Source organism: Neomonachus schauinslandi, chromosome 8 (genome assembly GCF_002201575.2).
Source record: "Neomonachus schauinslandi chromosome 8, ASM220157v2, whole genome shotgun sequence".
Taxonomy (NCBI): Eukaryota; Metazoa; Chordata; class Mammalia; order Carnivora; family Phocidae; genus Neomonachus; species Neomonachus schauinslandi.
Genome location: NC_058410.1, coordinates 107861478 through 107876367, shown reverse-complemented (window position 1 = coordinate 107876367; position 14890 = coordinate 107861478). Strand labels below are relative to the sequence as shown.

General features: G+C 51.2%; 1 protein-coding gene across 1 annotated transcript; it reads right to left on the bottom strand.

Annotated features, from left to right (window-relative positions):
* Positions 1 to 967: 967 nt before the first annotated feature.
* Positions 968 to 9739, bottom strand: GUCA1B (guanylate cyclase activator 1B). The gene is made up of 4 exons (XM_021692091.1): positions 9533 to 9739; positions 3462 to 3611; positions 1796 to 1916; positions 968 to 1095 (listed from the first exon to the last, which is right to left on the bottom strand). Exons 1-4 carry the CDS (start codon positions 9737 to 9739, stop codon positions 968 to 970), a joined length of 606 nt encoding a protein of 201 aa, XP_021547766.1.
* Positions 9740 to 14890: the final 5151 nt, after the last annotated feature.

The following is a 14890-nucleotide window of genomic DNA, read 5'->3' as shown; positions in this document are numbered from 1 at the left end:
TTCCACATCTAAAAAAATAATAATCAGAAAACCCCCTGCTTTCTCCAACTTGCTCAGTGCGCAGGGAAGATACCTGAGGTTAGGAAGAGAGAAATGGCCACCTTGGGTCACTTGGCAGCTGGAGGCAAAGCCGGGCCTCGAACCAATTCTCCCCGGAGACAGAGGTTTCCCCATCCTTCAAGGAGACTCCTCCGGCTTGTGGTTGGGAATCGGGCAGGTCCATGGGGGGCGGGGGGGGGGGGGGTGGAGAGGCCGGTGTGGGATGAGGGGTAGGGAGGGGGAGAGGAGGGTTGTGTGGGGATGTGGGTTGGCAGCAGGGGCTGGGGGAGCAGCACCAGGGCAGAGCTGAAACAGCTCCTTTAAGCACAGCCGAGGGCCAGAAGACCAGAGCTTTACTGGCTGCAATTTTCCCTTGTGGACACCCCTGGTGAAGACAAGTTGGGGAGGGGGAGGCAAGACTCCTCCCCATGAACTCTTCAGGATCCTGGGAGGATGAAATTATGATCACATTCACCCCCCAACTTCTATTTTTTCTTCAGTCTCGACACCTTCCAGCCCCTGGCCTTCACAGTGTGTGGGCAGTCTCATTGCTATTGTGGTCTATGGGACCCCCCCAATCCCTCAGTATTCCCCTGCTTCCAGCTAAGAACCAGGTAGGAAACTGTGGGTGCCCCACACCCACCCAGCCGAAGCATACTTTTCTCAGAAGCAGCTGAAAGGAGAGAGGAAGCCAGTTCCCTTCACCACCCCAGTAAATCCTCCCAGTGGACTGTGTCCTGTTGGCCACTCGAGACCGACAGCCCCGATCCACCCCCCTCAGCCCCAACCCCTTTCATAGGGGGTGCCAGAGAAGAGTGGGCACAAGCAGGCTGAGCCAGGGACCCTCTCACTATTCTGGAAACCTGGAGAGCCTGGAGTCTTGGAGGGGCCTGTGGACTCGAACTGGGCTCCCAGGACCCCAGACCCCTCAGAACATGGCACTTTTCCGCCTCTGCTGAGAGATCCAGCTGCCGGGATTCCCGTCCATCTGCAGCATCTTCATCACCCACTTGTCACGGCGGGCCCCTTCGATGAGCTCATTCAGAGACAGCTGGCCTGAGCAAGGGGTAGGAGCGATGGTCGCGCGGGAGCATGAAGACATGGGGCTGGGGGCAAGAGGAGAGGCCTCCTCTCCCAGGGGACATCCTCTTAGACAAGCCTACACTTCTTACACAAAGGAATCTGCAGTCCCGGGGCCCAAGCCTGGGGGCTGGTCAATTCTCCCCGTTCTCCAGGAGTCTCCTGGAGGCTTCCAGAGTTTCTTAAAGGGACTTGTAAATGGATTTAAGTTTACTTTGGCCCATGGTACCTTCAAAATGTTCCTGAGGGCTCTTCTGGGTGTGTTCCCAGCCAGCTCCCTCCCTCCGCAGCCTTGGGGCTGCTGCGCCAAGCTACAGGGCAGAAGGCCTCAGTAGCCTGAATGGGGGCCTACCCTATGCCCGTCTCTCCAATACCTCACCCCACTGATTCCTCGGAATTACTATTATCCCTTTTTCCAGATGAGGAAACTGAGTCCAGGCAGAGCGGTGAAACGGTCTGCCTGACTCTAACGCTCCTACTCTTTCACTGCGCTTGCCCTCGGCAGCTCCAGTGGGAGCTTAATTCGCTCTGGCCAACATCACGTGCCAGCGACACCCTGGTTAGGTTATGTCCTCCTCTCCGCCCCCAGCACCCAGCTGAGGGGAACAGTGGCTGGGAGATGGAGGGCCTGGGGCTGCTGTGGAGTGGGCCACCCCCCATCGCTGGCCCCCATTACCATCTCCATTCTCATCCACCAGAAGGAAGATCCTGTCCACCACCTCCTCGGGTGTGAGCAGCTGTCCGTGCTGCTCAGACTCCATCTCCATCCTGCAGGCTTTCTTCAGCTTGTAGATCGCCTATGGGATAAAACCCCGAGCGAGGGCCCTCAGGGAGAGCTTGCGCGCTCCCTCCCTCCTCCCGCTGCCAGGACCCCAGGCCCTCAGCCCTGCATCCCCAGCACTGCCAGGGTGCGTCTTAGGACCACAGGACCCAGACCCTAATAAAAAGTGACCCGTCCTAAGGCTGTTCTCTCAGGGTCCAACTGCATGTCAGGCCTCACAGGCCACCCCACCCTGATGCTAGCTAGTGGCTTTTCCCCTGTGAGCTTCAGAGTGAGCCCCAAAGCCTTCAGTGAGGGAGGTACCCGGCTCTGTGGTGGTCTCAACTCCACTTTACGCAGGGAGAGATGGAGATCCAGAGAGGAGAGCATGAAGTGTACTTATGGGCGTATGTGTAACGTTGGATGATGGGAGACACTGGGATTTGGACTGGAGGAAAAAACAGGTTTCTCCTTTGCCCCGTGTCCCCTCCCTGTGAGGCACTGTTGGTGAAGGGCAGTGGGGAAGAGGCAGAGAACTGTGAGGGTTTTCCCTAGTTTCTCGACGAGGCGCTCTGCGGACAGAGGCCTCTCTTGTCAATCCCAGGGCCTGATGGCCTAGCGCGGGGCCTGGGACACGGTGGGCCCCACTGACAGGGGCTGGGAGCCCTGGGGCTACAGCCCTGGCACCTCCTGGGATGGATCAACTTGGGCAGACCACAGAACTGCCCCGAGGCGACTTCTTTATCTGTGACCTGGTGGACAACCCCCACTTGGAAGTACAGTTCTGGGGAGGAACAGGCTGATGCGGGGCAGGTGTCAGTCCGAGCTATACTAGGGACGTTTTCCTCCTTGCTCATTCTTGCTAATCGTCTATCAGCGTGGTTAGTCCTGCAAAGAACCAGCTTTCGGTTTTGTTGACTTTTCTTCTCTGTGCGCTTGTTTTCTACTTCATTAATTTCTGCTCTTTAGTATTTCCCTTCTTCTACTCTCTGGGTTTAATTTACTCTTCTTTTTTTTCTTTTTTTTTTTAGATTTTATTTATTCATTTGTCAGAGAGAGAGAGAGCACAAGCAGGGGGAGGGGCGGGGAGGGGGGAGAAGCAGACTCCCCACTGAGCAGGGAGCCAGACTCGGGGCTGGATCCCAGGACCCCGCGATCATGACCTGAGCGGAAGGCAGGCGCTTAACCGCCTAACGACTCAGCCCCCAGGCGCCCCTGTTTTTTTCTAATTTCTTGAGATGACTTGTAAGATCGTTGGTCTTCAGTCTCTCATTTTCTAGCATATACATTTTAGGGCTAAAAAGCCTCTGCCAGCCCAGCGTTGGCTACGTTCCCCCGTTTTGTTATGTTCCGCGTGCATTAATATCCAGTTCAAAATACTTGGTGCGCCTATGTGTGTGGTATAATTTCTATGATGTCTGGAATATTTAGGAGTGTGTTGCCTTATTTCCAAACTGATGGGGATTTTTTAGGTATCTTTTTGTGATCACTTTCTAGCCTAATTCTGACTGGGGTCGGAAAGCACCCTCTGAATGATTCCAATGCCGCCCCCAGCCGCAAGGGGCCCCCGGCAGCCGCTCACCCCCACGATGTCCAACAGCTCCCCGCGGTCGATGCAGCCGTTGCGGTCCTTGTCGTAGATCTTGAAGGTCCACTTGAGCTTGTGCTCCAGGGTGCCCCTCAGCACGAGGTTCAGAGCTGCCACATACTCCAGGAAGTCGATGGTGTTGTCCTGCGGTGGGGACGCGAGCTGTGAGGCCCGCCCCGCCTTCCCCGGGGCGCAGAGGTGAGCGGATTCTGGCCCATCCATCCCTGCACGCCCCGGGGCTTCCCCTCCGGCCATCCTCGTGGCCTCTACAGCTTCTCTCACGGCTGGGCTTCAGCCCAGCATCCTTACCCAGTCTGGGATCACCCCATCCTACCTGCCCTTCCAGGCCCAGCTCAAGGATCGCCTCCTCCAGGAAGCCTTCCTTCTCCAACCACTTCAGCTTACAGTGGTCTCTCTCGCTCCCTCTCCTAGCATTCAGGGCCCCTATACTCTGTTCCGCGCAGTTTGGGTCTTACTCTGGGGGCCTCGCTTAGCCGTTCCGTGCCTATGTCTCATTCTCTACCTGTATCATATGCTCCCCGAGAAACGAGGGGCTTCCACTGCCTTTGTCTCTCCTTTGTGCTTCGCACAGCGCTGCTGCTGTGTGTCAGGTCTCATAAATATGTATGAATCCATGAATCCGTGATTGACTTCATTTGAATTTGGCACTAAGGCAGTTCTGGAAGATTGGAAAGCCGCACTCACACTAAAAATGTCCTTTGCCCTCTCATTCACTCTGAGCCCGAGGGAAGGCAGACAGGCCGTGGCTCCAGCCCGGCTCACGGCTCACATCTAGGCTCAGGTGGGCATCACCTTCCCCGAAGGACAGGCCTCCTCCACCCCCACCCAGGAAGGGGCTGGGGAGACCGAACTCAGGGGCTAACCGCCCAGGGGGAGGAGGGAGGCGCAGTCCGCCTCTGTGGTGACTCTGACCAAGTAACCAGAATGTGACGGCAATGATCCAAAAGCAGTACATGAGAGGCAGAGGGAGCCCTTGCTTCTTGTCCTTCCACACCAGTTGAGTTGGAGGTGAGAGGCTGCTGGTGGTGTCTGCAGTGGGCTGGTCAGGCTGAGCCTCACAAGGAGCTCCTAGAACTGCTCCCACTTCTGCTCCTCTGCTCCCACTTCTAGGAGCTCCTGCTTCTGAGGGCGGGGACCTCAGCTCTCCAAAGCCAGAACCCGAGTCATCACTCTCCCCAGAGTGGCTGTCATGCATGGGGCTTTGTAGCCGGAAATGACATTGCAGGCCCAGAGCATCTCTGGCCCCCTGGGTCATGCTGCTCGGGAGTCCCACCCCCAGATCAAGGGCTGGTGAGCAAGGTGTGAGCCACGGAACAGGACAGACAATGAAGCAAATAGCAAAAAGCCTATGGACAAACCAAGAAGGAAACAAAACAAGCCCACCTCAACACCCAAAGTGTCTTATTCAACACCTTTTATGTGATTACTTCTGGTCCTCCACACCCCCCACCGTGAATTCATCTAATTGAGGTCAGACTGTAGCTATGGTTTTATCTCCTGGATTTTTATCTTAGAATGCCCCATGTCTTTAAAATTATTTGAAATCATTTTATTTTTTTGAGGGGGTACTCTGCAGTCCTTCTTGCTGAACATGGTTTTAATATTTTATGTTACACAGGGAATATCTTTATGTATAGATATGTTTTCTTATATCTCTGGTAATTTTTTTAGGGTAGGTTCTTTGCAATGGTTGTTTTTTTTCTCTCTTTTTTCCCTAGTCTTTAATGCACTGTGTAAGTCTACCGTTCTGAGAAATTTTGTTACATGTGTAGATGGGAGTAAATCTCAATGCAAGGACATTCTCTTGTGTTAATAGTCACATCCCTCTTCTGACCATAACCCTCGGCAGCCACTGATCTGTTCTCCAGGACTATAGTATATCCACTTGGAGAATGGTATACACATGGGATCACACAGTGTGTCGCTTTAAGATAGGCTGGTTTCACTCAGCACGATGCCCTGGAGACCCATCCAAGCTGCTGAGTGTATCAACACTTCCTTCCTTGCTATTGCTGAGTGGTCCTCCACTGCACGAATAGCCCCTCCCTGTTCTCCTCACTCACTGAAGTTTATCTGGCTTGTTTCCAACCACCCTCCCCGAGCTTTACTGAGGTATAATTGCAGACTAGCCTTTTAAAGAACATTGTGTGAGTTTAAGGTGTACAATGTGATGATTGGTTGGTTGTTCTTTAAAAGGCTATTTTCATTAGTAATTGTTTATTAAGCTTACTAAAAATCAATCTTATGTTTCTTTTTTAACAAGAGTAGAAAAATGTATGCTAAATGGTTGGTAGGAACCATCTATGTCACATATGCCATCTCCCTCGGGTTTGTTATACCCACTTTATGGATGAGGAAGCTGAGGCTCAGAGGTTAAATAAGTTGCCCAAGGAAAACCCACCCAGGAAGTGGCAGAGCCTTTCAAGCTACATGTCTTCTCTAGTTCAAGTTGGAGAACTTTCCTTCTCCTCTCAAGGTCTATCACTGTCTGAAAAATGAGCCTCGTATCTAGCACCACAGAGAGAAAAACAAAAAAACAAAACCACTGACAAATCCTTACTCTCCAGACCTATAGATTCTCCCACATTCTTTGTCTAGAACCTTCTGTTCTCACAACATCCTCCCTCAGCATGATACGGTCACCACAATGAGCCCTTGCCTCCCAAGAGGCACACTGTAGAGTAGCCCTTCCTGAGGAGTGACCTCACCTGTAAGGTTGTTCAACCCCAGGACGAGTCCTGGAAGCTCCCAGCTGGGACTAATCTCATCCTCTGTGCCCGGCCCTCATCAGCTTCAATTACCCACGGGGGCAACGGGAAGATGATGGAAATGCTTCTGTCGACTCAAGAGCAGGAGTGGAAGTGACAGGCGTGGGATCCGCTCTGTTGGATTATCTGCCCCATTTCTCTCTGAATTGGCTGCGTTTCTGCACCAGCCCTGACCCTACCTCAGGTTACATAAGGATCCCAGACAACATTTGATTTCACCCTCCCTTTTCTTCCATCCCAGTGCATCACAGGGCAACCGCTGGAGAGCAGAGTGTTAGAAGGGAGAGGAGTGGCAGAGACGGGCACTCCGACCTCCTCGCCTCCTCCAAACCCCCATTCCTATCCCCCCAGAATTGACGTGTGAGCTAGATCTATGACCTCTTGATCTTATTTGCCTCAGAAAGTTCAGACCAATTGCCCAGAAATGAGATTCACTAATGTAAGGATTGTGCCGACGTGGGGAGTGGAGATGGGCGTGGGTTTGGAGAGAGAAACTAAGTGGGCAAAGGAAAGGAGGAGGGGCTCAGTCCCCAAAAGAGGAACTTAACACACCTCTAGGAAAGCTCTTCCTTCGTAGTAGAATTCCAATTAATAAACAAAGAAGGGATGGTAGAATTAGAAAATTATCAATGGATGTCAAACCTAGCAAATGAAAATCTGAGGAGCAAGAGGATATTTACTTAGTCTCAAAGTATCTCCCCATAAGATGCTTGTTAATTACAAAGGAAAAACGGTGACTTTACAGTAAGTGGAGGAAACCGGCAAACACCATGGAACCAAGTGATGGAAGTTAACCACTCAGCAATGGGACAGACCAACATGATGTGCCCCCGACAGGAGGCCCTGAGAAGGACATGACATCACCTCTGGGGCATCTGTGCCAGAAACGGAAAACCTGAAAACTAATCACAAAGCTACACTGAACAAACCCAAACTGTGAGACGTTCTACAAAATTAATTGGCCTGCAATTTTCAAAAATGTCAGGGTCAAATAAGACAAAGAAAAGCTGAGATTAAAGATTCCGAATTAAAGGCTAAAAAGACAGGACAAGTAAATGCAATGTGTGATCAGACCAAAAAAAGAAAGAAAGGAAAGCAAGCAAGCAAGCTATAAAGAACACATTACATGTCAATTTGACAAAACTTGAATATGGATTAGGTAATGGAATTGGGTCAGTGTTGAATTTCCTGATTTTTTAAAAAAAGGTTTATTTATTTATTTGAGAGAGAGAGCATGAGCAGAGGGAGAGGGAGAGAGAAACTGAAGCAGCTCCCAGCATGGAGCCTGAAACAGGGCTCGATCTCATAACCCTGAGATCACAACCTGAGCAGAAACCAAGAGTTGGGTGCTTAACTGACTGCACCACCCAGGTGCCCCTGAATTTCCTGACTTTGATCTTTGTATTAGGTTATTTAAGAGAACCTCCTTGTTCTTAGGAAAAACACACTGAAATACATGGTGGTAAAAGGGCATGACGTCTCCAACTTTCTCCAAAAGAGAGGGACACACACACACACACACACACAGAGCAAATGAGGGAAAATGTAAATAGCTGGATAAAGTGTACATGGGAGTCACTTATTCTTTCAACTTGGTATAGGTTTGAAATCCTATCAAAATAAAAGTTATAGGGGCACCTGCGTGGCTCAGTCAGTTAAGTGTCTGCCTTCGGCTCAGGTCATGATCTCAGGGTCCTGGGAGGGAGCCCCAAGTCGGGCTGCCAGCTCCGCTGTGAGTCTGCTTCTCCCTCTGCCTGCCCCTCCCCCTGCTTGTGCTCTCTCTCTGTCTCTAAGATAAATCAATAAAATCTTTTTAAAAAGTTATGAAGAAAGGAAGAAAGCAGTCGATGCCTATCACATGCTAATTTGTAAGAAGAGATGAGGGAGGTATAAGGGCTTCAGCTATATTATGCCCAGTAGCTTGACAATCCCTTTGGGATCTTGAGTTGTTATCATACTGAATTTTTAGACGAATATGGGGAAGACTGACATATTTATGATAGTAAGCCTTGTGTGACGTATGACATGTTTTGTTAAAAATCATTTTCTCTTTCTCAAAAACCAAATAAAACAACAAAACCAGAAACAAACTGCCTTCTCAGCAGGCACACTTGACTGGGAGTCAGGACCCTTCAGTATATGATCTTGGCCAATCAGTTCACTTCCTCTTGTCCTGGTTGTTTCGTCATTTCATTTGGGTAATGAAGTGGGCTGCGGTGGGCTTGGAGAAGGAGCTTGGAGAAGTCTGAAGCTCAGTCTGTGCCCTTTGAGGGAGTTCATACGGTTCATCTCCAGGGAGGTTTCTGCTGCCCTGAGGGCGCTGACCCCACCCTCCCATCCCCCCTGACAGGTGCTGAGGAGATGTGCACTGACTGGTACTCAGGCCAAGGTCAGCCCTGAAGGGCATTCCCAGTGATTCAGCCTAGAGAGTGAAGCTCTCCACGCATGGAGAAGTGGGGTATGGAGGCTTTCTCCAGATCAGTTATCTAGGCCCAACACCCTCCCCTCAATTTGGGGGGCGGAAATAGTACTTGAGGCAAATCTAATGATCTGAAGGATCATGGAGGCACTGGATGGATGACCTTAAAGAATGAAGGGGTTTCCATTTCTAAATTCAACCTCCAGGTTCGCACTTAACAAAATATAGCATCTTCTCAGCTGCAGGTACCATTGGAGGGCTTAAAGAAATCCTGTGGTTGAATGATTTCATGGAATCTTCCATGACTAGGAGACTTGTAAGGGGCGTTTGCATCGTCTGTCCAGTTGCCCCATCAGCACAGGAGGCCCCTCCAGCATGTGGGTGGGAAGACTGGTCTCAACTCCAAGGACCCCAACGAGGGGGAGCTCAGCCCTTTGGGGCAGCTCTTTAGCTCCTTATCTTTAGAGTGACAGGGGCTCTGGTGGGTGTGAAAAACCAAGCCTTTAGGTTGTAGAGCCTTGGCCCAAAATACACAGACTGTGGACTGACCTGTGTGCCCTTCTGCCCAGCCTACCTTCAGCTCTCAGCAGGAGGAGAGGCAGAGTCAGGAAGAGCAGAGAGACGGAGGGAGAGAAGGTGAGACAGAGAGGAGGGAAGGAAAGATGGGAAGGGACAGGATGATGGGAAGAGAGAAGAGTGTGGGCGAAAGAGAGAGACAGAAAAGGGGAGCAGGGAATGGAGAGAAGAAAGCAGGAGGACTGGGGATGGGGAGCTCCCTCCCACCAGGGATGCTCCCTTGGCTCAACGGATGTGAGCCAGGCGGGCTGGCCGCCGTCCTCCCTTCGGTGCCTACTTACCCCATTCTTGTCGAAGGCCTGGAACATGCCCTCTACATACTGGGTGGCCTCCTCGTTGCCTGTGACCTTGAAGAAGCGCTTAAACTCGTGCAGGAAGAGAGAGCCGCTGGGGCACTCCACTACGAACTTCTTGTACCACTCCTGGAGCTCGGCCAAGTCCATTTCGCCGGCCGCCTCCGCCTCCTCCCAGCTGAACTGCTGCCCCATCCTGGCCTGGGGGGGATGTCAGGGAGCCAGGGTGTGTGCCGCCTCGGGGGCTCCTGCGGATCCGTGCCTTAGGCGAGGGCCCTCTTCCTGCCTCTCTTCCGCTCAGCCAGCCTCTTCATCATCTCCTGGCGACTGAACACGATGGGCCGTGTAGGAGCAGGTGGCGGGGGGGGGGGGGTGGCACCAGCCCAGCTCAGCACCCTAAGATCATTAGAAGATTCCTCTGGGAGGTCTGACCTCCAGGCAGCTGAGCTCCCCCAGCCTCACCCCTCCCTTCAGTCTCACCAACCACGCAACTCAGCCTCCCCGGCAGATTGGGAAGGGGGAGAAAGGCAGGACACTGACACCCCACCATCTCACACACGCTCCCCGTTCCTTTAGTTGGGCACCGCACTGCTCCAGAGAGGCCCGACTTGGAGACACAGGAGACTCTGAAGTCCAGAGAGGGGCGCAAGACCAACTCCTAGCCCACGAAATAGAACCCACTGGCGAGCTGGGGCTCACTCCTCCCCACGGCCCAGTGAGAAGCAGCAGAATCGGTGACGCGAAGGTCCCCAAGCTCAGTCTCAGCAAGTCACATCCTTGAGTCTTGGAAATTTTCCATTTTCCAATTTAAAGGACAAATGCTTCCTTCCAACACCCTTCACGCAAGACCTAGGGACAGGGCTTCTCCTACTTTCTCTCCCAAGTGTGAGTGAGTACATGAGAAGGATCTGGGAGCATGGCTTAAAATACCTCTAAGCCTCTTGCTTTTATATTAAATGACCTGCAAATTTGTTTTTGAATCAATTATATATTTGTGCTTATTTTAATGTAATATTAAAATGATACCTTCAAGAAACCAGAAGATCTGATGCACTTTTCTAGATTCTAGGAGCAGCTGTTCCAGTGAGTCTTCTAATCTCAGGGGTAACACTGCCTGTCTCCCACTGGCTGTCCGTTCCTGAATCGTTCTGTACACCTCCAGGCCTGACCCCCTCTCTCACATAACGCCCCACCTCCATATGTCCCTAATCTCTTGACGTTCTTCTAAGTTCTTGCCCTTCCTGAGGTTGGAACCCCACTTCCTGTCATCCTTGCAAGCGCTCATGGATTTTTCTCCCACATCCCTTGGGGTCAGGAGAGTAGGGCTCGCTTCCCCGCTCCTACTTGTTGCCTCCACTTTTTCTCTTTTCTGCCTCAAAAACACTAGTCCCTTTGAAGCCACGTCCGACTCAACCCACTTGCCATCACTCACTGGCGACTTCACCACTTTGTCTCAAGGCACCAGCTTGGTGACTCCCACGTCCAGATGGAGAGCGGATCCCTCCCCCACTCCGGCCTCACAGGTCCCTGATCTCCTTCGTTCCAAAGAGCTTTTCTTCCACCCCGCCTTGGCCTCCCATTTGCTGTGGTCCCTTGGACCAGCAGCTGCAGCATCTGGGAGCTCATTAGAAATGCTGATTCTCAGGCCCCACCTCTCCTACTGAATCCAGAACCCTGCGGATGGGCGCAGTGATCCGTGTTTGAACAAGCCCTCCGCATGCTTCCGAAGCACACTGAAGTTCGGGCCCCACTACTGTAGGCCTTGCAATCACACATTTCTGAACCCCTCTGAGACATTCACTTCCAGCTCACTCTCTAACACCTTCACCCAATAAGGCACCAGCCTGACCTGCTGCAACCTGCTGATCTCGTTTTGTAACACCCATCACCTCGTTCATACCCTGGCTTTCCTCTTTATCCTTATCCACAGCCCAACACTCTTGCCATTTCCTTGCCATGACCTTGACCTTCGTGACCCTCTCTCCCTCTAACTACTCAGTTGGCAGAACCTGACCCCGGCTAAAGCCACTAACCGTTGGCTAACACCTCACCTGCGCCCACGAGGCACTAGTACACGCTCGTCCCTGCTGATGTCACTCTCCCCCTCCTGAGGTGACTTCTGCACAAGCTGCCTGCCCTCAGACCTTCCACTCACTCCCATGTCCCTCTGATGACCTTGTCACAAACTTCACTGCAGAGAGGAGTAGATGCATCATCACATGAGCACAACTTCCCACGAGACTTCTCTGCATCTGTGCCCATGCTCTCGCCCTCTTCCTGGGTCCCTGGAGGTGGTGATCCTTCCCTTCTCCACCTGTCGGCTCCTCTGCTAGGTCTCATCTCTCCGGCTACCCAAGCACTTCACTCCCAAAATTATTCTCTTTCTCTGCTGCATCCTCAGCTTATCCTTCTCTAATGGATCATTCCTGTCTGCGAACTGCCGTAATATCACCTTTATTAAAACAAAACCAAACAAAAATCCTTCTTTGACTCCACATTCAGGGTCCCATTATGGGACTTGCAATGGGTCCATACGCTTTTGCCTTCATGGGTCATAAGATAAATATTGGGTAAATAAATATTAAATAAATGTTGAAAATATTTTATCACTCATTGGTATAAAGATGAACACAATCCAGTCCAGACTATACTTCTTTCTCATTCTTTCTTCTGATTTTGAAAGAAATGAAACATTTAAAAGAAATTAAAAATCCTGGGGGCCCCAGGCACTGTGCCTACTGCATCCCCTTGGCCCTCCAGCTACTGTCTTAATTTTAGCTCCTCTTCTAACAAAACCCCTTGTGGAAGATGCTATTTTCCAAAAATTGCACAGCAACAGATCTGGTCTCACTCATTCCTCCCATCAAGGGAAGAGTCTATTTCTCCTTCTCTTCAACCTGGATGGGACTTTGTGGCTACTCATTGGAGAGAAGAGGCAAAAGGGACACTGGGTGACTTCCATCAAAGGCGATAAGCCTTCTGCCTGGCTCTCCCTCGGGACTCACCCTTGGAGCTCAGCCCCGTATTGTGGGAAGCCCAGAGCACCTGCGGGGGTTCCGGCTGGCAGCCTGCCTCAACCACCAGGAGTGTCGGGTGAGTGACTCTGCAGATGACTCCAGCCCCTGTCTTCCAGCCACTGCAGCTGATACCAAATGGGGCATTGTCCCCACAGAGCCGTGACCAAGCTGTAATTCATGCGCGAAGTAAGTGTCACTGAAGCTACTAGGGGTTGGGTGTTTTTCAGGTAGCAATAGATAACCGAACATTCTCAAAACTGTTTTGCATCCTCTTCTTTCTTATTAATTCAGCTTACTCCAGTTGGATGCTCTCATCCTTGTTGCTCCATGGAGAAGTGGTCACCAATGACCTACTTTTCTTACTCAATCTGCCAACAGATTCATCCCGGTTCAACCAATGAATTCTTTCCTCAAACACTCCAGGTTTCAAGAACCCACACTCCTCTGATTTCACTCCAACCTCACTGACCACTCATCTCCTTTGCTTGCACTTCCTCCTGTTTAACAAATCTCTTCCTGCTTGGGGCTCCCACGCTCCTGGTCGGTACCCTTCTCACCTCCCCACAGCGCCCCCCAGGTGAGCTCATTCACCCCCACATACTACTGGTAGGCTGAGTCCTTCTTCAATCTTTTCTTTCTCTTAGATCTCAATCTACCAGTAGGCCGTTCCGTCCGCTCTGCCTCCAAACCATATTCTGAATCCAACCACTTCTCATCACCTCCATTACTGCATCTCTCGTCCAGGCCATGTCCTCACACCTGGTCCCCTACAGTAGGTCCTAACTGGTGTTTCTGCCCCCTTTCACAGTCCCTACCCAGCAGCCAGAATAATGTGTTCTACAGCATCAACCTCATCTGTCATTCTCCTGCTGCCAACCTTCCAATGGCTTCCCATTCACACTCAGAACTAAATCCACGCTCCTTCCTACAGCCATGACGCCTGACACAATCTAGCCCTTGCCTACTTGGTCTTCATGTTCCTCGGCCCTTGTCCCCAGACACACTAAACTCATGGGGCCTTACCATTGATTGCTCCTGCTGCCCAGACTGCTCTTCCCCTCTGGCTTCCCATGGCTGTCTTCTTGACACTCTTCCCTCCTCAGAGAGAGATTTCCCAAGCCCACCTCACGTAGCCACTCAAGTCACTCTGACACTATCCTATTTTATTTGCTTCATCATGCTTAACTGAATCTTATTCTTTTCCCCCCCTTATTATGTCTTCTCCACCAAGTCCAAGATCCTTGAGGAGAGGACTTCATTCTATACACGGAATTCCCGGTGTCCAGAACAGTGCTTGGCACATAAAAGAAACTCAAATACTTATTTAGTCACTGAGCAAAGTGCTCAGCACACAGCCGGTGCTGAATGAATGTGAGCTCTTACTCCTTAATTTGATAGAACTCCCTTGATTCCTTTGAGAGTGGCTGGGTTCGCAGGTAGCTGCTGATGTGAAAAGGCAGTGGTATTTTGGAACTGGAAGAGGCCTTGAAGATCATATGGCCCAGTGATTTCTAACCTTTTCCCCATCTCCTCACACCTGAAGACATGTGCCCAGCAGCTGCTGAGGCTCTGCACCAACAGCACCTGAACTGGCTGGGTGTGAAGGGGTGTCACCCCGTCTCTTTGTGTTTATCGATATTCAAGCAACATTGAGGAGTGACTAAAGCACAGCAGCCATGCTCAAGTTAAGAAACTATATGAGCGAGGGTCGCCTGGGTGGCTCAGTCGGTTAAGCATCTGCCTTCGGCTCAGGTCATGATCTCAGGGTCCTGGGATCGAGCTCCACATGGGGCTCCCTGCTCGGGGAGCCTGATTCTCCCTCTCCTCCCTGCTTGTGCTCTCTTTCTCAAACAAATAAATAAAATCTTAAAAAAAACCAAAAAACTATGAATGAAATTAACTTGATTTAGCCTCTGGTCAAGGAATCTAAAATTCAATTGGCTTCTTTCGTTTGGGTCAGTCGTCCATGACCTGCCCTTAAATACTGCTGAGCTGTTGAGGTATAAATATACCATTTTAAAGAGGATTAGGAGCCATACAGAGAAATGATAGCTGGAAGTGAGTAACAATAGCAACGATTTAAGGAGGGCAGGGTTAGGAATTGAGCAGGGATTTGCAGAGAACCCTGGGGATTGCAGGCGGTCAGCCGTAAGCCTGGTTCCAGGAGTAATGTTTGAGAGCTACAAGCCAGAGTCCGCCGAGCCCTGGACAGGCCTGGCCTGAAGGCCTACTGTAAATCATCTCCACGCCAATTGTTCTTGTGACCCAGTGGGACTCCCTTGCTGAAGCCTCAACTCTCCTGTTGCACCCTCGGACACTTAGGACCAGT

Coding starts and splice junctions, on each gene's coding strand:
- GUCA1B (XM_021692091.1), bottom strand. CDS start 9,739: ATGGGGCAGCAGTTCAGCTGGGAGGAGGCGGAGGCGGCCGGCGAAATG. Junction 3,612..9,532: donor AGGCCTTCGACAAGAATGGG/GTAAGTAGGCAC, acceptor TCCCCACCGCAG/GACAACACCATCGACTTCCT. Junction 1,096..1,795: donor GGTGGATGAGAATGGAGATG/GTAATGGGGGCC, acceptor CCCCTTGCTCAG/GCCAGCTGTCTCTGAATGAG.